This window comes from Syngnathus floridae, chromosome 2 (assembly GCF_059516105.1).
Source record: "Syngnathus floridae isolate MCC-2025c chromosome 2, RoL_Sflo_1.0, whole genome shotgun sequence".
In the NCBI taxonomy this organism is placed as follows: domain Eukaryota; kingdom Metazoa; phylum Chordata; class Actinopteri; order Syngnathiformes; family Syngnathidae; genus Syngnathus; species Syngnathus floridae.
In genome coordinates this window covers 6,393,054-6,413,749 of record NC_142414.1, presented here as the reverse complement: position 1 = coordinate 6,413,749, position 20,696 = coordinate 6,393,054, and the positions used below count along the sequence as shown (strand labels likewise).

At 43.9% G+C, this 20,696-nt stretch overlaps 1 protein-coding gene across 6 annotated transcripts in view; it reads left to right on the top strand.

Annotated features, from left to right (window-relative positions):
• Positions 1-20,696, top strand: part of LOC148401394 (ERC protein 2-like) — a 118,437-nt gene that overhangs the window by 86,892 nt on the left and 10,849 nt on the right. For 3 of the 6 annotated variants that reach the window (XR_015853178.1, XM_088356562.1, XM_088356570.1), the window contains exon 15: positions 2,343-2,401. The exons of the other annotated variants lie outside the window; for them this stretch is intronic. Coding sequence is in view for 2 of the 3 variants with exons in the window: in XM_088356562.1 (XP_088212688.1) it covers positions 2,343-2,369 (27 nt within the window). In the remaining variant the exon portion in view is untranslated. The remainder of the gene's footprint in view (positions 1-2,342; positions 2,402-20,696) is intronic. 6 annotated transcript variants of the gene reach the window in all.

Genomic DNA, 20,696 nt, shown 5'->3' with positions numbered 1-20,696 from the left:
GATTGCGTTTATTCCCCGGTAGTCGATACACGGGCGGAGCGTGCCCTCCTTCTTCTTCACGAAGAAAAACCCCGCTCCCGCAGGTGAAGAGGACGGCCGTATGATGCCGGCTGCCAGGGACTCCCGGATGTACTCCTCCATAGCCCGGCGCTCAGGAGCGGACAGGGAGTAGACGCGTCCCTTGGGAGGGAAGGTGCCGGGCAACAGGTCGATGGCGCAATCGTAGGACCGGTGTGGAGGAAGGGAAGCGGCCCTGGCTTTACTAAAAACCTCCTTGAGTTCGTGATAAACTGCTGGGACATTGGAGATGTCGGGACTGTACCTGGGCGGGGCTCTGCCGAGTGGGCTGGTGGCCGCCTTCAGGCACACTTGATGGCAGCGTTCGCTCCACTGCCGTACAACCCCCACCTCCCAGTCCAGCACCGGGTTGTGCTGCCGCAACCAAGGGTGCCCCAGGATGAGCTGCTGTCCTGGGAGGGAAAGAAGAAAAAACTGGATGGTCTCGTGGTGATTGCCGGAGAGCAGTACCTTAACCGGTTCCGTCACGAAAGCCACCTCGCCAATCAGGCGGCCATCAATGGCACGCGCGGGAATGGACGGGCTCAGAGGGAGGAAGCCGACACCCCACCGACGCGCCAGGCTAATGTCCATGATGTTCCCCTCCGCGCCGGAATCCACCAAGGCTGCCACGTTCTGGTCGCCCGCCGCAAGCTGGACACGTGCCTGCAGCGTGAGCGTGCTGGGACTGGGAGAGCCGGTGCTGGTCGAGCTCACGCGGATCCCCCGACGCCGCGTGAGCTCCGGCCTTTTAGCGGGCACCCCGCCACCCGATGGCCCCCTTCCCCACAGTAAAAACACAAGCCCAGCGAGAGGCGTCGACGGTGCTCCTCCGAGGGGACCCGAGCCCCTCCCAGATCCATGGGCTCGGCGGGTGGAGTGGTGGGCGGGTCCCCAGCAGACGGAGGAATGTGGCCACGCGGATTCCGCGGGGACCTCCTCTCCCGATCGCGCCGCCGCGTCCGGATCCGCCGGTCTACTCGGGCCGCCAAGTCCATCGCGCCCCTCAGGGTTCGCGGGCGATCGTAAGACACCAGTTCGTCCTTCATATAATCCGCGAGGCCGTTTAGGACCGTGCTAACGAGCGCTGGCGCGTTCCATCCGCTGCTGCCGGCCAACGTCTGGAATTTAAGGGCGTACTCCGCGACCGATCGGCTACCCTGACGCAGCGTCGCCAGTTCCTCGGCGGCGTCTTCGGCGGCGGATCCCAGGTCGAAAAGGAAGAGCAATTCCTCTGCGAAAGCGTCGAAGGAATCGCATGCCGGGGCCATCCGTTCATACTCTGCCAAACCCCATAGCCGCGTCTCGCCCGTGAGGTGGGTTAGAACGAAACCGACCTTGGCTGATTCTGAGGCAAACGTGACGGGCTGGAGGCTGAACATTATGCGACAGTTGGTCACAAACGCCCTCACGTGCTTGGGATCGCCGTTGAACTTTTCGATGTTGCCGAGGCGGGGCTCCGGGACGTCCACGAGCCTCCTGGCCTCGGCAGACGGGCGGTGCGGGGGTGCCGTGACAGCCGGGGACGCAGCCACCGACAGTCTCTGGAGGGCTTGGGCCATCTCCTGCTGCTGCAGCTGTTGTTGCTGACCAACCTCGATCAGGTTCCGGATGTCGGCGGACAGGCTGCTGATGACGGTCTCGGCTCGCTCCAGTCGGCCCAATGCCGTCTCGTCGTTCGCTGACTGCATCGTGTTGGCCAGTCTGTACTGTTAAGGATCGGACAGTACAGCCAAGTGCGTAACGACGGACTTTATTTGAAGGGGATGATGGGAACAGCTGGCGCTGGAGCGGCGATCGGGCTGGAGAGGACAACGATTCTGCGAGGGTTTCGAGTAGTCAAACGAGTCAATTCTCTCTGGGATTGATGAGCAAAGCAGCATCAAGGGACAGACTGGCACTCGGGTCTGCGCTGGCGGCGCTGATATAGCGCTGTCCATGAAACCGTGGCAGGTGACGGTGATCCCACTGACAGGGGGGCGTGGCCCCGTCGCAGGAGGCACCAGCACGTGACAGAATGAGTGTTTATAGGTCTGGGTGTGTTTAGAGGGTACGTCACAGCTAGTTGCTGCATACTAACATTTAGCATTTTGGCTTGCTCGCATGTTGCATACTAAGGCAATTTTAGTAAGAGTTTACCAAGATTGTCACCATCGCTCAACTCAAGAAGGTCACATTGTGAAAAGGGCTATTTTCAAAAATGTTTTGCACATGATGCAATGAAAGTGTGCTTTTAAAATGATTCACTGACATTGATGTATCATACCTCCTGTTTTCATAACCAGGAGGATGAAGAGGGCATTTGGGCATGATTTGGCGCCATCGTTGGAAGATTGCAAATAAAGTGAGTACCCAAACTTGTATATCCAGGACTCATGCATTCATGATTTATTCACACAAAAGTAAGCTAGCATGATCACTGGTCGGCAACATAGATTTGGCTACGGTAACTACACCATTAGCCGACTCCGAGCAAGGGAGTGTAACAGCACCTTTCCCATTGCATATGAATGTTCCTTCCACTAAAAGGCATTCAGGGATTTACAGCTGCCTTTATGGTGAAGGTATATGTGCTGGTTCTTGAAAGTGCTTTCCGTTCGCTGTCTGCGTGGTTATATGGGCAACTGTGCGCTATTAGATCGAAATGCACTAAGCAGCCTCATGTGGGTCCAGTGGTGATAAAAACGACACAGTGACACAAACCAGAGATGGACAAGTCAGTCTTAACCCAACTCTTGCCTTTCTTCAGCCATAGTAAAATTTTACCATGCCACCCCACCTAGTTGTGTTTCCGTGCGTGGGGTAGTTAATTACAATACAACGCTGAACAGTCCTGATGTTATTTAAGACTGCAAGCTGAAAAAGCATAAAATGAAGAATGCAGAGTCATAAAGGGTAATTCCTGTTGTGGGAGCTTTATATCGAAGCCCCCCCATGGACTCAAGATGTCTTTCAACACAGACGTGCTAAAAGAGGCCTGTGCTATGGTTTCCTTGGCGCTAATATGGCAAGTAACATGGATGAAGAGATGCAGGGCTGAGAAGAAGGGTGCCCACGTTTTTATGTGGCAAGTGAAGCAAATAGCGGGCGGCTTGCTCGACTCATACTTTCCAATGAATGTCATTAATTCCCACCAATAATCCACAGGTGGACCATCACAAGCGGATTGTCTTTCTAACCTCAGTGACTTAGTCATTATACACTTTGCCCCGATGGTGCTTTAAGGGATTACAAATCTGTTAGTGTGTTGGAGCAAATGGTTTGTCTTTCCACAGTGTAGCCACGATAGCTTTAGTCTTGTGTGTATTTGTGCACAAGAGCCTTTCCAAGCACAACGTACAGTACGGTCGGTACCCGAGCAGCCTGTAATGTAGTCCATGTGTCAGCAGTGTCGGGATTCACCGTCAGGAACGACCACACTGCTCCAATTCTCCCTCTTTCCATCTCTCCATCTTTTTTTCCCATCCGTTTCTTTCCACCTCCGGTTTTTCTTTCGGCCACCCTCTAATATGTATTCCTTCAAGGTAAACGTAGGATTCTGAGTCTTGGCGTAGCCAGCTGCTACGGTATCTTGAATCAGATACGCCGGTTGGTGTGTGTATTAACGTGTGTGTATTGGCTCTTCTTATCCCGATCTAATACAATAAGCCAGGCACATTAGCCTTTAGCGCAGAGTGGTGTTGTGGCTAGCAATATCAGCGCAGTTCATCTATCCACTGCTGTTGTTCTGGCAGTATGCAATGCGAGCGCAGCTAACGTGCGTTAGCCGCCCTTTATGGAAGAACAGATGGGAGCTATTTAGTGGTGTGTAGCTACAGCGCAATAAGGCCGGACCTAATCCCCATATCCTGTCCCTGAGTGAGCCCTACCTAATATGAACAAACAGAGATGACAGCATAGATAGCCAAATAGACAGCGAAATAGCTAGGGTTCGCTGTGTCTTTGCGGACATCACCGTCTGAGCTGCAGGCATTCAGGTTTTTTTTTTCAGGCGCTCCCTTGACTCCCAATGTGAGGCCACCATTTGGATTCCACACAATGTGAGCTTTGAGATTGGAATTGGCAAAGTTGTTTGGAGCATCCAGGTATCATAGTTGTGGATGTTTGTCAGAGCACTGGATGCTGATTGGCTCGTTGGGTGCCTATGCCCTGCTGGTGATTACAGAGGTTTTGTTTACCCTCTTGGCCTCCAAGACACCCCCTACTCTAATGAAATAAGAATGCCCTTTTGGGCAGAGCATAGTACGCTAGAGGAGGGGTGGAGTGAAAAGCGGAGGAGAACTTGGAGCCAAAAAGTGAAGCAGTGTGGGGGGAGAGGTTCTCTGGAAACATTATGCTTTTATCCCACCGTAAAGTTGTTTGTACTGAATGGAGAGAAAGAAGCTGAGAGGCTTTTCTAATGGGGACGGGTTTGTTCTGGCAAAAACAAGTCAAAAAGGGGGTTTTTTTGTTTTGTTTTGTATTTTACTGAATGTAGCATTTGTGTGTCCACATATGGACATTTGTAATTATTCCACCCGTGTGTGTAGAAGGAGGCCGCAAAGCGCCTTCATTGCGAAAGGGACTGTCAGTGCTGTTTAATATTCTGGAATGCACTTTAGTTGGTGTCAAGGAAATTGTTTTGCTCGCTTTAAGCCTCAATCTGATTGGCTCGACCCAAGGGCTCCTGTTTTATCAAAACCAACCCGAAGCTCTACAAAAACCAGTCAATAAAACCGATGGACACAAGAAAAGGCTACATCATTGTTTCTTGTTTTTTTAATTGAGTGGTACTGCATTTACTTCAGAGTCCATTTTCTAAGATCATGGGGAAACTCGATAGATTGGACCTTGAAAGCTAAATTGCTTGTCCGTTTTTTTTTAATCAATTATACTGTTGTCGTAATGCTTTAGCAAACCTGCTGTCATTTCCATCGAGTGTCTTGTTCACATCAAAGATGAGCAGTCAGTTTTGCACATGTCAGTGCTGCTTGCTGAGGAGGGCATGTGGTGATGTTGTTGAAAACAAGACATTGTTTGGCGGTCAAATAAATGCTGGATGTTTTACAGTCCTGGGTAGTTCCAATCCCTACTGTGACCACAAGCATGAAAACTAGTGACATTTTTAACAAAATCGCATATTTCTAAGACCATTTTGTTTCCAAGTATTACCCTTGAGTGATTATCTTAACTATGACAATCAGTCAAACAGCCATAAAAGTAAATGGTAAATTAAACCCAAGCCTCAGTGTTATGTAATACTAACCAAAATTTCTACAATTTTCTAAAGACATTTTTTTTTTTTTTTTGGGCAAAGTATTTTTCATTGTGACATAATTAGAAGCATTGGTCCGTTTTAAGTGACATGGATGGAATAACAGGGTCTATGATTAGCTGTTCATAGGCCACCTGCCAGGAACATTATTATTATTTCCTTAGAATTGATAAGAACCAATCAGTTCCCTTATTTAGCAAACAAACATGTTTTAATGTGAGTTGATTTTGTTGGATTATGTGCTTAGGTTGAGATCATTTACTTGCACTTGTGGTGTAGTTATGGCATGTGAATTTATTTTATTTATTTATTTATTTATTTATTTATTTACTTTACTTGTTATTTTATTTGTAATTTTATAGTGTACTTATGCCATGTAAATTTATTTTTGGACTCCACCTCAGTTCATAGAGAATCCTGTAGATTTTAGTACCATATTTTCTGCACTATAAGGCGCACTGGATTATAAGGTGCACCTCCGGTGAAATTTTTATTTTAGAAATTATTTCATATATAGGGTACATCGGATTAAAAGACGCATATAATAGAAGCTACTGCATCAAACTGGGGTTTGCGAGGGTTGCGGTATGCATCCACTAGATGGTGCTGTGCTAAAGGGAATGTCAACCCAGTCAATGAGGTAAAGTCCAGCTCCCTTTTCGTATGAACGTGATACGTTTGGCTTCTTACTTGGTCAAGCAACCCCACTCACTTTTGCTGGTCATAAACTTTCTTTAGTTTAAAAGAAAAACACGAGTGCGTGCGTTGATGCGTAATGCGTTGATTAGCTTCTTAGCTTTGGTGTCTATGTGCTGCGGTGAGGGGGGGGGTTGTTCACTGTGACTGCCACGGTTGCCGTAATGCTGAAAGCGATTCGACCTTGTAATTTACTAGTCGTACTAAAACGTACTGAAACATTTTGGTAGAGCGCTGTACCAGATTCAAATTCATCAGTTGATCCATATATAAGGCGCTCTGCATTATAAGTGTGACGGCCGTGTCTCAGGCAGTATAGCGGATCGATTAGTAACCGGAGGGTTGGCGGTTCAATCCTAGCTCTGTCACAGTCACATGTTGTGTCCTTGGGCAAGACACGTCATACATCTTGCCTCCAGGTCACCATTGTAAATGAGAAAGTGTTCTCAATTGGCTTACCTGGTAAAACGTTGAATAAATTAACAAATTTTTAAAAAGGCGCACTGCGTTATTTTGAGTACATTTTAAGTTTATAAGTGCGCCTAATAGTGCGGAAAATACGGTAGTTCATTTCATTCATTCATTCATATATGTATTAATACATTCAGACGTACGTACTAAAAAATGACCACCCTATCCCTACTGTGAGGAGGTTCTCTTAGATTTGGGGCTTTTGGGGCTGCTTTGCTCCATCGGGCACAGAGCGCACATGGGATGCAGCCCCATGCTGGCAAGTAAATCTTTGGTGACCATTGAGCCATGGACTAGGGGTCAGACGAAGTGTCCGACTGAAGCCATCCCTCATCCCGCTGTCCGCATCATCAGTCTTTGAGGTCAAATGTCGTCCCACCACTTTGACCACGAGAGGAGTGAAACTCAGCAACACTTGTACACTGACAGCAAGTGTGCTAATTGTCACTGCAGCTCACAGACCTCTAATAATTAAATCTTTGGAATTTTTCATCATCCTCTTCATCAAAGTTTTTGATGTGTGTTCAGACATCTGATGTGCGTTTGATGTTTGCCCAAGTAAGCTCCTCATCCCCACCCACAACACACCTATTACACACACTAAGATACAGCCGCACGCAAGGGAGGGAGTGATTTATCACTCCTCTGTTATTAATTCTTGTGCTCCTGAGACTGGATCTGTGCATACTTGTGTGGGTCATCAGTAGCATGAGGATGCTCCATCCTATCAACATTTCAATTAAATCATCACCTCTTGTACTTTGTGACAGACCTTGACTGTGTATTCACGTTGGTAAAGTTCCCAAGACTATCAATTTAGTTTTAAGATTGCTAACTTAAATTTATGAATTTGGGTTTGTATGTGTTGGATACAGTTTGACAGAACCAACACGACTACCAACGGACAGAAAATAATAATTCAAAATATTTAAATTATTAAAAAAAAAAAAAAATCTTTGACATCTATTGTTGTCAATGGTAGTGAAAGAGTTAGTTTTCATACCCATATTTGATGAAAAAAGGTTCATGGAGAACACGGTGGTGGATAATATTTTTGGGGGGTTTATAGGCACTCAGTACAATCTTGGTCATATCCAGTATTGATTAGGTGATGTATGGATTTTTTACTATGCTGTGCACGCGTGTGTGCGTGATTGCGTGCGTGCGTGAGTGAGTGAGTGAGTGAGTGAGTGAGTGAGTGAGTGAGTGAGTGAGTGAGTGAGTGAGTGAGTGAGTGAGTGAGTGAGTGAGTGAGTGAGTGAGTGAGTGTGTGTGTGTGTGTGTGTGTGTGTGTGTGTGTGTGTGTGTGTGTGTGTGTGTGTGTGTGTGTGTGTGTGTGTGTGTGTGTGTGTGTGTGTGTGTGTGTGTGTGTGCGCGTGTGCGCGTGTGCGCGTGTGTGTGTGTGTGCTGAAGAAAGAGAAATGGATAAAAAAAACATCCTGACCGGATTACAAGTGTGGTTTGTGATCTTATGGAGATGGCAGCTCACAAAAGCTCTTCCCTGAGGAGATCCTCGCACCTGTGGAGGCACTACTTGGAAGCCGCACCGTGTGTGTCTGAGTCTGCACGTGCAAAGTATGCATGGTAGGATGACCAAAAAAAAAAGTGCAGTGTGCAAAGAAGTATGCGCAGTGGGATGGCGTGAGGGAAAAGTTATCTACAAAAGGATGACTGATTGAAGGAGGGAAAAGGATTTAGAGGCAGAAGAAAATAAAAAAGGAATCAAAGCCCATGAACTTTAAAGCGCTAAAAAAATACAACACAGTTTCACGTACAGTTTGCCTACAGACTTGAGTAAAACAGCTGAATATGACTGAAACAAAAATTCACCCCAAAAAATAAAATAATAAAATGAAAAATTAAAGTGTGATAGGAGCCCTCGGTAGTTCAGAGACTTATTGGGTGAGAAATAAAGAAACAAGACTCTCCATGCTTCACTTTATTAGCCACAGATGCATATATAATTAAAAATATACTTAGTTAAGTATTAAAGAGAAGAAGCTCACTTCCTGGACCTCCAAGGAAAAAATGTTTGAACCAGAGGTGCTCTTTTGGTATAGTATAAGAGTATACTGTAAACAAAACTGAGGAAGGCCACTATGGCTGAAACACATTGGGCTGCTTTTTGTCCATTTTGTGACATTAAAGGCATTTTAAATGTATCCAGAGGATTCCTTGTTTTGCTCATTTTTTAAAGTACTATTGTAAAACTCAAGATGCTGTACATATCAGCAACATTCACGATCACCATCAGCAAGTGTGTGACCGCCACTCAACATGCGAGCCGGATCGCTTATTAAGCCTAACAGTTGGTTGCAGTTTATGTCTCGTGCTAGCCCAACACTCTTCCAAACATCGTCTGCATGTTGGAGGCTTGTAAAAAATTAAAGTGCTGCGGGACCATTTGTCAAAGTAAAAAAACTTCCTCAATATTGGATCTGTCATTAATTAGAATTGTCTCTTCTTCAAGAATCTCGACTGTGGTGCCAGTGAGCTTTTCAAACCAGCAAAATCTCTGATGAAACTGAGCTTCAAACATCAAAAAGTAGGCCACGGGCCTATTGCTGATGACTTCACATGACAAGTGTTGTGAAATGTTTCAAGTCTTAAGGCTGTGGAATAAGTTTCTCCTTTAGGCTCGAAACTGAAGACGGTTTTAATTCTTTTAGCTTGTTTGCTGTTTCGGCCACATGGTACATTGTAAAAAAATAAAAATAAATAAGGCCCGGCTTATTAAATCAGCTGACTATTATCGGCCAAGAAGCCTATTTGTAAAACATTAAAGGGAAAGATTCTTTTCACCATATATTTACAGTTGACTCCCGCGGAAAAGGCAACCAGGCCTAACTGCAAATAGCAAAAATCTGCGTATGATTGACACCCGTTGCAATGCATTTTGGGGAGGGGTTATTTTATGCAATACATTTTGTTTCTATCCTAGTCTGTATATTCTAATGTTATTTTTTTACTGGCAAATATCGGCATACAAAAATCCATATCAGTCCAACCCTAGTATCCTACCTTGACTGGTGATTTATTCGAGGTATACTCTGCCTCTCACGCAACGTCACTTGGGATAGGATCCATCGCGGTTGAAAATTGATTTTGGACTAGTTTGTGAGTAATAGCTAAAGGACTCCATGAACCTTGGTTTAGACGCTATATCACAGCTTTGGTGCGTACCTCCGGGGTATAATGTTAAAAGTAGATTGGAATGTTCAGATTAGAATGGATTTCTTCATGTTCATCCCCAAGCTTCCACTTTTAAAACGGTTGCTTTGAATTATTGAACTTGTGCCGCTGAATCTGTTTTTCTCTCTGGTTCCTCTTTTCTTACATGGCTCAGGGCCACTGACTCAGTGTTTGATGTGACTAAAAGCGAGCCAATAATTGTTTTGTCTGTTTTCTTGGTGATCTGATGCATAATTCTATTCTATTCAATCCACCGTCAGCGACATTCTAGGCAAAAAAGCTCTTGTGCAGTCAATGTTTTGTATCTTCAAAATTCTACGTACCAGATTCATACAGCCTAAATATGACAGAAGTGGATATGAGATACCTCTGTATCTCGCCATTGGTCTCAAAGGAGCAGAGGCGGGCATGGGAGATTCAAATCTAGCAGCAGTCATCAATAGGTACCATTGTGCCACAGTTTTCCACTTCAGTGTTCTAACCAGGCGGGGTCTCGCCTGTCAGAGTGCATCCGCTGCAAAGCTTCATCCCTGCAGCTACGTTGGATCCACTGCTGGGTGGTCCTCCTCCTCCTCCTCACCCGACTAGCGTTAGAAGTTGAACAGCATCACTCACTGTGGGTGTCGGACTTCAGGATTGTCTGGGATGGCCTCGATCAATTGCAGCTTAGAGGAAGGATTCCAAAACCCAAACAATAAAATTAAACAAATAGGACTAGCAATAATAAAAAAAATGCTTTCTCTACCAGTTGTCCTTTCTCACTTATACACACGCCGATGCAGCACATTTTTCTAACAGAAGCCTGACCGACAGGTAGTACAGGAATGAAGCTGTAAGAGGCCCAATTGCTCCCCATCTGATGGAATAGGAATGGAGGACAATGTAAACACTCTGTCATACACATAAACAAGGCCCCACTCAGGTTTCACTGCACAGTTAGGGAACTCTCAGACAGTCTTTTACAGAAAAAGTATTTTTGTAATTTGTTTATGTGAGATTCCAGCGAGCTAATGTGGGGAATGGCTTTGCCGGCATCCCACTACACCTGCGAACAATTTCGAGAGGTCTCTGGTGGACGGGTAGTAAAGATCGGTGAAATCCATGAACCAGTAATAAAATATTTCGTCTATTATTTACATCATAAAACAAATTTGAAATATACAAATGTGTGGTGCAGGTATTATTATTATTTTTGTCTTCTTGTGGTTACCAACACACACATTCTTACATTCTACATAATATGTCCGTGACTTTGAATGTTTGTGTGCCCTCAAAAGACATTAGAGAACCAGATTGTAGATTTGGCTAGTAACTGGCCATTAGCCACTTTGTGTGTGTGACACCTTTGGCAAGTTATCTAAGAATATGCTTGTGTTTATTTTGTTACCATTTGTTTAATAAAGCAATTTAAAGTGCACCAGTCTATCCTTGACAACTTGCAGAGGGATTACAATTCGTTTTAATTAGAAGTGGTAGGCGAAATTAAGTTAGCTAACAATATTAACTTTACCACAGGCGTGTAGTTGTGTAACTTGAGCCAGTTGTAAAAGGCACGATGCACTTCTTTAAGTGTGAATGGATCTGCTCATCCTTAGCACTCCATCATGGCACTTCGATACATTTTATGAGCGAGTTTACTGTCTGCTCAGCAGTGCAAATGAACTGCGCACTCAAACATGTGTTTATGTTGTTTTAACCTTCTAATTATTTTTACACTGTTATTTCTCTCACACCGTCTGCTTGCGAGTGTGAACATTCCGTTTTTTTTTTTTTTTCCTTCCCCCTCTTGTTGCAACGCTCATGTCTGGAACTAGTTTGTTTCTCAGCAGGCATTCCTTTCGTACTACTCTGCTTGCTTAGGTAATAAGTGGCTTAGCTATAATTTGTTTGTGCGCATGTGTGCGTCTTCGTGCCTGCTCCTGCATTTTTTACACATGCACACAGCTGAGCGCGTCCCATTAAACTAGGAAACAAGCCGTGGCCGGATGATTGCTATTCTGTCTCTTTGGATCTTCCATGTCATTCCAGAGTGGCCTATCTGCATTGTTGTGATTGCAATGCAGAATATTTGATGGATTTTTAGTACCTGTGCACACATAAGGTATTTCCTTCCCTTGTGCAAGCTTGCAGGAATAAAAAATCTTTTTGGTGGCCAAGCAGAAGCAGTATTAAAATCTGATGAAAGATGTATTGTGTATATTTCTCGCATTCCCTTTGAGTGTGGGAGGGGGGACGTTTGAAGAACAATGGAGATCATCATGATCATGAAAATGAATGCTGAAATAAATTTTTGTGGGTTTCTCAATCAGAGTGCTTTGCGATGCTCTTTTCCTGCTGCTCTTACTCCCTCATCACTTGTCTGCCCACACACACACACGCACACACGCACACACACACACACACACACGCACACACAGATGTGGTGTAGTTGTTTGTACTTCTTGACAGACAAAAATGCTTTGTTCTTTTTGTGATCCGCTTTGGTGTGTTACCTGACACATGCGCACACCTACAAACACAAGTGTGTGTGTCTACGTGTGTATTTCTGAAAATGGAGAGCGTGCACAAGTGTTAAACCGAGTTCCTTGCCTGAGTGCCGCTACAAAGGCTCAGATTGACACACAGGATTGAGGGTGTCATCCTCGGGATTAAGTGTAACAAACTAGATTGACAGACAGAACAACAAAGGGAATCACACACACACTCACACACACACACACACACACACACACACACACACACACACACACACACACACACGCACGCTACAAATGTACACAAGCAATTACAGGGAGGTGTATCAAAGTGCTGGTGTAATCCCCAAATAGATGCATGTGAGGAGGTCCTACCCTCATTACCTGCACGCCTCGACAAGGATTATCTCTTTCCTCAAACGTTGTCTTTTTCTTGTTTGCATGCTTGTTTGTGTACATGTCAGGCAAACTTAAAGATGAAAGAAGATAATGAACCGTCGTTCATTCAGGATTATACCCTCTGGTACTGTCTGGGCAAAAGCAATGGCAAGGTTTTTATTTTTTATGAAGCCTATGTGTTGTTCAGGAATCTACATGAGTTTTTTTCCACTGGTTTTCATTTAAAAAAAAAAAAAAAAAAAAAAAGAGTTGACGAGATGACATCAGTAGTTTTGTTTCCAAAGAGCAGGACAGTAAAATCGGTAGTCTTGGCTGATATTCCTTTAGCGGTAAAAGGCGTCAAAACAGTTTAAAATACAAACTGCAATGTGTTGTTTAAATGTCATTAAGTATGTTTATTAACTTTTCAGACTCGCAACACTTTAAATTTTAACAGAAAAAGTGCTGAAAACTTGAACATAGTAAATGAAATTCTTAAAAATTTCTTCCATGATGTTAACCCAGTTTGAAATTGTAACTAAAACATTTAGAAATCGTGGATAGTGAGTTTACTCACATATTCACTCAAATTATCGTTTTTCTGCATCCTTTCCTATGTGAAAAAATAAATAAAAAATATGCTAACCTGCGTTTTCAAGCAAGCGCCCTGGATCTTTTTGCCTCGAGCTAAGCCACACCCCCAGAATGACACCACATTGTTTCCAACCCATAAACACTAAATACTAAGTCGAAATGAATGTTAAATATCAACACCAGGCAGGAAATACAATATCGTGCATTGTGCGTGTAGTGTGTTTGTACTTGCCTCTCCAGATTAAATGTGACATGTTTTGACGGAGGACAACCTTTCAGAGTTAATCTGCAAATTGTGGGATATACATTATAAATCCCCAGACGTCATTTTACATAATCTCACATTATTTTAGAACGGTTACATCACACTCTGCCAATTGAACTGTAAGAGAGTTCTTTGTTTGTTTTGTTCCTGTGGACTAATACTACAGATCCCACTACTATACTGGTGAACTTAATCGTAAATGTGGAAAAAATAAATTCAAGAAAGTGCTTTGTCGCCTTCTGGAATCTTGCCACTCTTGGAACAGACTCTGACCATTCGTTGGAAATTCTTCAGACTTTACAAGAGTGCATAATGTTTTACTGTGGATGTTTTAACTTGGCGTGTGTTTCTGTCTTTGATGTTTGGGTTTGTAAAAGGATTGGTTTTACTGTCAGCGTATGTAGAGGCATGCCCATATGCATGTGTCTGTCGAGGCCAGCGCACTGGATGTGGTTCACCTTGCAGCGGCCACCTGTAAGCTATCAACAGAAATTAGCGTCTTTAGCCTTGATGGCTTGCAGAACAGAAAAGGGCGATGAGAATGTGGTGGGCAGATTGCTGCTTTAGCTTTTTGGAAAGATGTTTGTGTATGTTGTGCGAGGGTATGGCAACAGAAAGCTGCAGAGATAGATCTGAAACTCGTACTTACTGGTCTTCTAGCTCAAAAGACCACACCGTCACTTGACTCTGCTGAATGCTCACAATTCAATAAACAGATCAGTTATTAATTCCAGCCCGCAGGCTCCACGCATACTAATAGCAGATATCGAGACATGCCATAGGTCACAACCCTCTCTTGGTGTCCAGGACTCTTCTTGGCTGCGGGGCGTTGGAGAGAACGGGCGAGACTAATGATGTGGCCCTTGCGTTGCTGTTTCCTGTCCTTTGCTGGAGGACTTCCTGTGGCAGAGCCATCTTGTCTTGATTAAAGTGCACGTTCAGAGCCCCTGAAGCGGGACAGTTTTGTATTAAGACACACAAACAGAGAAGATATAGGCTAGTTCGAATCTCCTCTCCTTAGATATGTGATACTATTGACTGTGAGCTGTGGAAATACTGACTCTCTTTTGTCTTGAAGTTTCTCTGTCTGCTTTTAGTTTTTCTGCCTCCCCTTAGTGTGTAGCCAGGAGGCTGTTTGGTGTGATGAAGAGATGACTGGTCCTGTTTAGTTGACTGGTGTGCAGCCCAGGCCTGGCACCAGACCTCACAGCTGGGGTGTTGATCTGGGGCTCAGCTTGTTCTGTGCAAAAACAAATGCAAACAGTGGCTTGTTCACTTGTAAAATCAATACGGGTTGACTTGTGACGAATTGGAGAAAAGGAAAACAATGTTTTTTTTTCTTTGTTTGTAAACAAAAACCTGATTTATTCCAGCATCAAGGGAAATTTGATAATCACTGTGACAGCACTATCTGGATGTCGGATTCTGTTTTTGTTTTGTTTTGTTTTTTAGCCAATTTTGCTCACTAACTTTGTTTTGTGGCTCTACATACTATAAATAAATATTTTGGAAATTAATTTTAATAGATTTTATTTTATAAAATTATATCTCAGTAGTTTTTTTATTAATTTAGTGTTGCCTCTAGAAAAGAAGCAATGTGAATTTAAGAAATGAAAACTTTTGTTTCGTAATATTGTTCATTTATTAGTGCATTCAATGACTGCTCACAAAGCAGGACATCTCAAAATTACCAAAAAAAAAAAAAAAAAACATTTAATGCACCAACCAGCAATGACTAATCCATTGCAGAGGGTATGTGGAAACCTTTCTAATGTATTTGATGCTTCAAAATCAAAACAGCTACTGTTACTACTGCTACTATGAATGAATACAATACTCAAATTCAATACTGAATTTAACATTTCATTCTAAATATTACAAATGTCTCCACATAGTGTATAAACCTTTTAATAATGAGTTTAGAATTGCATTAAGTAACTCAGGTTGAATATACTGTACATATGCATGCACTTTTCATTGGAAATGCTGTGGGGGATTTTAATCACAGTAATCAAAACCTCAAGAAATGACATCAGGAAATCATTATCAAGTTTGTATTACCATTTTTTTAAACATTTTGTTAAACACTGCCAGCTCTTTTATCATTGTGAACTTCTTGCTACTAGCATCCACGTTGTTGATCTTGTGGTCTCAGATATGGAAATATTGTGCGTGTGTGTGTTGAGCCACTCTCCAAGGGTAAATTGTCAGAAAATGGACTCCAAATGCTGGCCTTTTCGCTTTGCAAACACAACCTGAAGGCCTCTCCCTGTGTGTGTGTGTCCCCCCTCCAGTTTCCACCCCATTCCACCCCAAACCTAGCCCACCCTCCTACCCACTACAATTCACCTGCCCAACAACCCCAAGGCCCTCGAGCACCCAATCCCCCACAGCCCCTCTGTCTCCTTCATCACACACAGAGAGTCATTCCTGAGTGGGTAAATAGAGTAAATTGGGGCTGACCCGCAGGGTTAGAAGAGGCCGCGCTCTCTTTTCATGTCAAAGCCATCTGAAGGCTGATTGGTTGATTGCAGTGCTCTCCGCTTCCAAAAGGCTCCCTTGTGCTGTTGTAATTGCCCCATCATGCGCATGTACACACATCCACATACTGGCACGCGCACACGCACACACACACACACACACACACACACACGCACACACACACACACACACACACACACACCTACACACACACACACACACACACACCAGCAATCATGTGCACGTAGATGCATACAGACGCGCACACATATTCTTACAGCCAAATGACTTAATTGGCGTTAATTGCATAATGACAGTAGTGAATTGGCAGTGGGTCAGAGGTGACGCCGTTTTGGAGAAAGGATGTTGAGGCGATGAAGATGAGGAGGGCTGAAACTTGTAGTTCTTCTGCAACTGTTTGGGAGTTTCAACTTGAAGCCGATCCTTGACCTGACGGCGGATGGCGGCCCATTGGGAAGACACACACACGCGCACGCACACAGATGGCCCTTTGTGGCTGGATGGATGTTCTGTGCATTTACCACAAGGATTCAATTTGACTCTGTCAGCTTCTGTGGCTGAGTGTTAGTGTGCCTATGTGCGTGGGTGGGTTTGTGCGTATGTGACTTTACCAGCCAAGTATGTTTATGTCCGTGCAAGATGGCCGGGACAGCTGAATTGGTGAAAGCGTTTAAGCCATCATCATTACGGAGCTGTTGGTGATCGAGGCGTGTTTTAGTGAAGAGCATAATTGGCTCACTATAGTGCTGTGTAATCTTCTCATATTCTATGAAAACAACGAAAGCTATTGGTCATAATGGCCATGCTTCAGGTGGGACTGTTTTAATTTTATAAAGCAGCAAAAGCCCTATTTGGTACTTTACACATCGCCTACTCAATTTATTGTCAAACATTGAAAAGGAAATTAAAATACCTGCATCAGTCCTTCCCATTTATGTTATATATTTTCACAGTCAATTAACGGTCGAACAGCTTTATTTTTTTTTTGTCGTTAAGGCGACTTCAACAAACAATGATGTCATTCATATTTTTTCAGTCGCCAACTTTCTTTGCGTGACTTCAAACACAAGTTCACTGTCATCAGTTGCACAGGCCTCACCCATGACTCGATCATCCAATCACATTTGCAAAACTGACCCATGAGACCTTGAAGGGCTGGCAAACTGTCGGAACTTCCAAAATTCCAAGACCAATTCAAGATTTAAACACCATGATTATTTTTGCAGGTGCCAATTTAGATACTTGTGCACATGACTTTTGTTATATTTGAGAATTTATTTCCATGTCGCGCAAGTGGCCATGCTACCAGTCTCAATTTTAATAAAATATTGCCACACGCTTGAGGCACCGTTAATAATTTACTGCATGAACCCACCACCTGTTTGAGCGTTGTTGCCAAACACCCGATTGACAATCAATCACCCTTAAGCAATAACTGTCATTGAAGAGTGGTACAACTACTCAACAAGATTGGTGGTAAAATGCAATCTAATGTTCGTATTCATCTTATATTGCAACGTGACTCTGCCGTTTATATTTTATTCCTAAAGGCAACATTTTTGATATGACACAGGTGTACCTAATTTAATGTGTAGCTTGTTCTCTTGTGTCTGGTATGTGCAAGATCGTTCCAAACCACACCTCGCTCAAGTGGAAACATTGCTGCATTAAGAGACCACCCGGGTTAAATTTCTGCTCTTGATAATGATGTTTGAACCCCTGCTTTTGCCCACATTTTGCAACTATTGGTCGAGCAGCTTGAATCCTTCTAGGTTCCTCTGTTAGCGCGCTTGTGTGTGTGTGTGTGTGTGTGTGTGTGTGTGTGTGTGTGTGTGTGTGTGTGTGTGTGTGTGTGTGTGTGTGTGTGTGTGTGTGTGTGTGTGTGTGTGTGTGTGTGTGTGTGTGTGTGTGTGTGTGTGTGTGTGTGTGTGTGTGTGTGTGCGCGCGCGCGTGCGTGCGTGCGTGCGTGCGTGCGTGTGTGTCTGTGTGTTATGTGTGAGTGTGTGTTGGAATTATAATATAATTGCCTGGCCATTTATAGGAGGAAGTGTTGGGAGGTTTAGCGTAAGATTTATGTTCATATTTTCTAGATATGGCTCCTTCTATATTAAATCTATACATCATGAGGCTCCACTCCAGCACCACATTTCCTTTGCTTTTGTATTTGTGTCAGCTGTGCATGTTCAGTCTCATCAACGTTCAACTCACACGAGGCCTGTCGTGCTTCGACTTGTTACGTCTGAATGCACTTTGTCATAGCTGCTGCATTTTTAGTGTGGTATGTGCGCATCCTGTATTGACTCTTTTTAAGTGGTTCTCCAAGCCCAGTTGATAGATGTATGGTTTTATGAGAGTTCCTCCGAAAGGCATCCCCCCACAGGCTCTTCGGGACACAAAAGAAGCTGTCACGCCGTGCTTTTCTGATCTCAGCCTGTGCTCATCCAGATGTGTGTGCTGATGCTGTGGAGGGTTTGTGCGTGCAAGTGTGTGTGCGTGTGTGTGTTTGTGTGTGTGTGAGTGCCTCCATATGTGGAAGAGCTGTCACCTGTTCCTCGCACTGTCTACAAGCCATGTCTCTGGGCGACTCTTTGATCTGGGCCTCAGGAGATTCCGACACTGTGAAATAGCACCGACCAGATTTACTCAATGAAAGAGCAGGACTTAACCACTGTTATTACACCCCCTCCTTTTTTTTTTTTAAACATCACTTCTTGTCTCTGTCCCTGCCTCTTTTATTCTTAAAGTTGTGCTCAGGTCTTTGTCTTTTGCTGCTTCCCCACTTCTGCCCTCTGGGAAGAGGTACAGGAGCCTGCGCTCCCGCACCACCAGACTCGCCAACAGCTTCTTTCTCCAGGCTGTTAGGACCCTGAACTCGCTACCCCCTTCTGCGTAGCGTGCGGCACTGTTGCGCTATTTTCTGGAATGTCTGCTGTACGCTCCTTTTTTGCTCCTCTTATTTATTTATTTATTTATTGTGTTTTTTATTCATTATTTATTCAGCACGCTGTTGTTATAATAGTTTACTTGTTTGTTGTGGGCCATGTCTTGTCACCGTGGGATAGGGGGGAACGAAATTTCGGTTTCTTTGTGTGTCTTTGGCATGTGGAGAAATTGACAATAAAGCTGACTTTGACTTTGACTTTGAGTGTATACAAAGTGTTATGGAATGTTTATTGCAAAAATTGGGAAGACCTTGAAAAAAGCAATCAAAACAGTGCCGGACATGTTATATAGGTTGTGGAGTGAAGAAGGCCTTAACAGAGAAGTCACAAAATACCGGCCTTCGATTCGTGCTCAGTTACTGTGGGTGTTGATGTGAGTGTGAATGTGCGTCTTTGTCTGTGCCCTGTAATTGACTGGGGAACAATCGAAGACATAGTTTGGGTGGATGGATGGCTGGATGGACGGACGGACGGACGGACGGACGAAAGGATGGACAACACACTGAAATGTCAAGAAAATAATATAAGTCCAAAGAAGCTGTACAACTAAAGGCTTAGAATTAGGTTCAAGAAAATCTGAAAACAGGTGTGAATTTAAAAACCCCCAAAAAACTGCAATGATGTGGACAAGCTGTTGTGGGATTAAATTTACATAAAAGTGCTTTATTCCCCTTTGTCGTTACAAGTTTGAAGCAAAGGGGAAATGTGTGAAAATTATTTTACAAGCTCATGGATGTCAAAAATTATGCAATGCGCCTCAGACTATCTCTTTATTAAACACAAGTATAATCTTTCACACCCTCTTTGTCCCTGTGATCTGACTGTCAGATGTTAGCTTGTTAAAATATTTCTCACAGGCATTTAGTTGAGTCTTTCCGAGCTGTTGAACATCTGTCAGCGACCAAGTGGGGTATCGACAGTGCAACACTATCTCTCCCGCCGAAACACGGAGCGGCGTGGCCAAATGCGATTTAACTGTTGTGCAGTGTGTGTGGTTCTGCAACTCGGTAACTCATTTAAGTATTTTCATAAATTCATATGATCTTGTGACCAAAAAGCGAACTGTGAAAAGTCTCTGTCACCAAAGTAGACTTTCTCTGATCTGACTCAAAGCTGACTTTGGCATTCCTGTTCAACAAGGAGCAGAACTGATGCCAAGCCAAGCAGGTGCAATATGGTCAGTGCGCTTCAGGGGTCCCAGTCTCTGTTTGCTTAACCACTGCTGGTTCGATTTAAGCACTCAGTTTGCTCAAATCTGGCATCACGCCCAAATCTTAAATTTTAAGCCCATCCTTATACTATGTCTTACATATCCAACATTCAGTGTGTCTTGCTCTTTATATCTAGTCTAGCAACATGCTTGTTGAAATGTTAATTTGTCAATTGTGTAAACTGTAAGGTTTTCTTTTCTCATATTCTTTGCACTATATCGCAATTTTTTTTCCACAAGGTTTCCGCTGTTGACTTCATGACAGTCAAAATTGATTTAGTATGCTATAGAATTGCAATTGCAATTTGCCTTCAAAATTCCAAATGAGCCTACCTCAAGTTTGTATACGCGAAGAGCATGTATTTCCTCGCAGCTATTTTGCTTGACTTCTCCTTCAACTAGGTAAGTCGAGCGAGATGGCTGTCATCTGTCATTACAGCAAACCGGGGGAGAAATGCGGGCTATGCCATTTTAACTGGCCTACTCAAGGATGTGGGGTAATGTGAGTGATGGTTGAAAGTCACAATCTGTGACCTGAGAAAGCTCCTACTAAACATCAGCACATGACCTTGCTCGAGAGGCCTGAATTCTTTCAGCGTTAAGCCGATACTATTCCCAGCGTCGCCCAGACAAATGGAAGTTTACACACACGCACGCACAC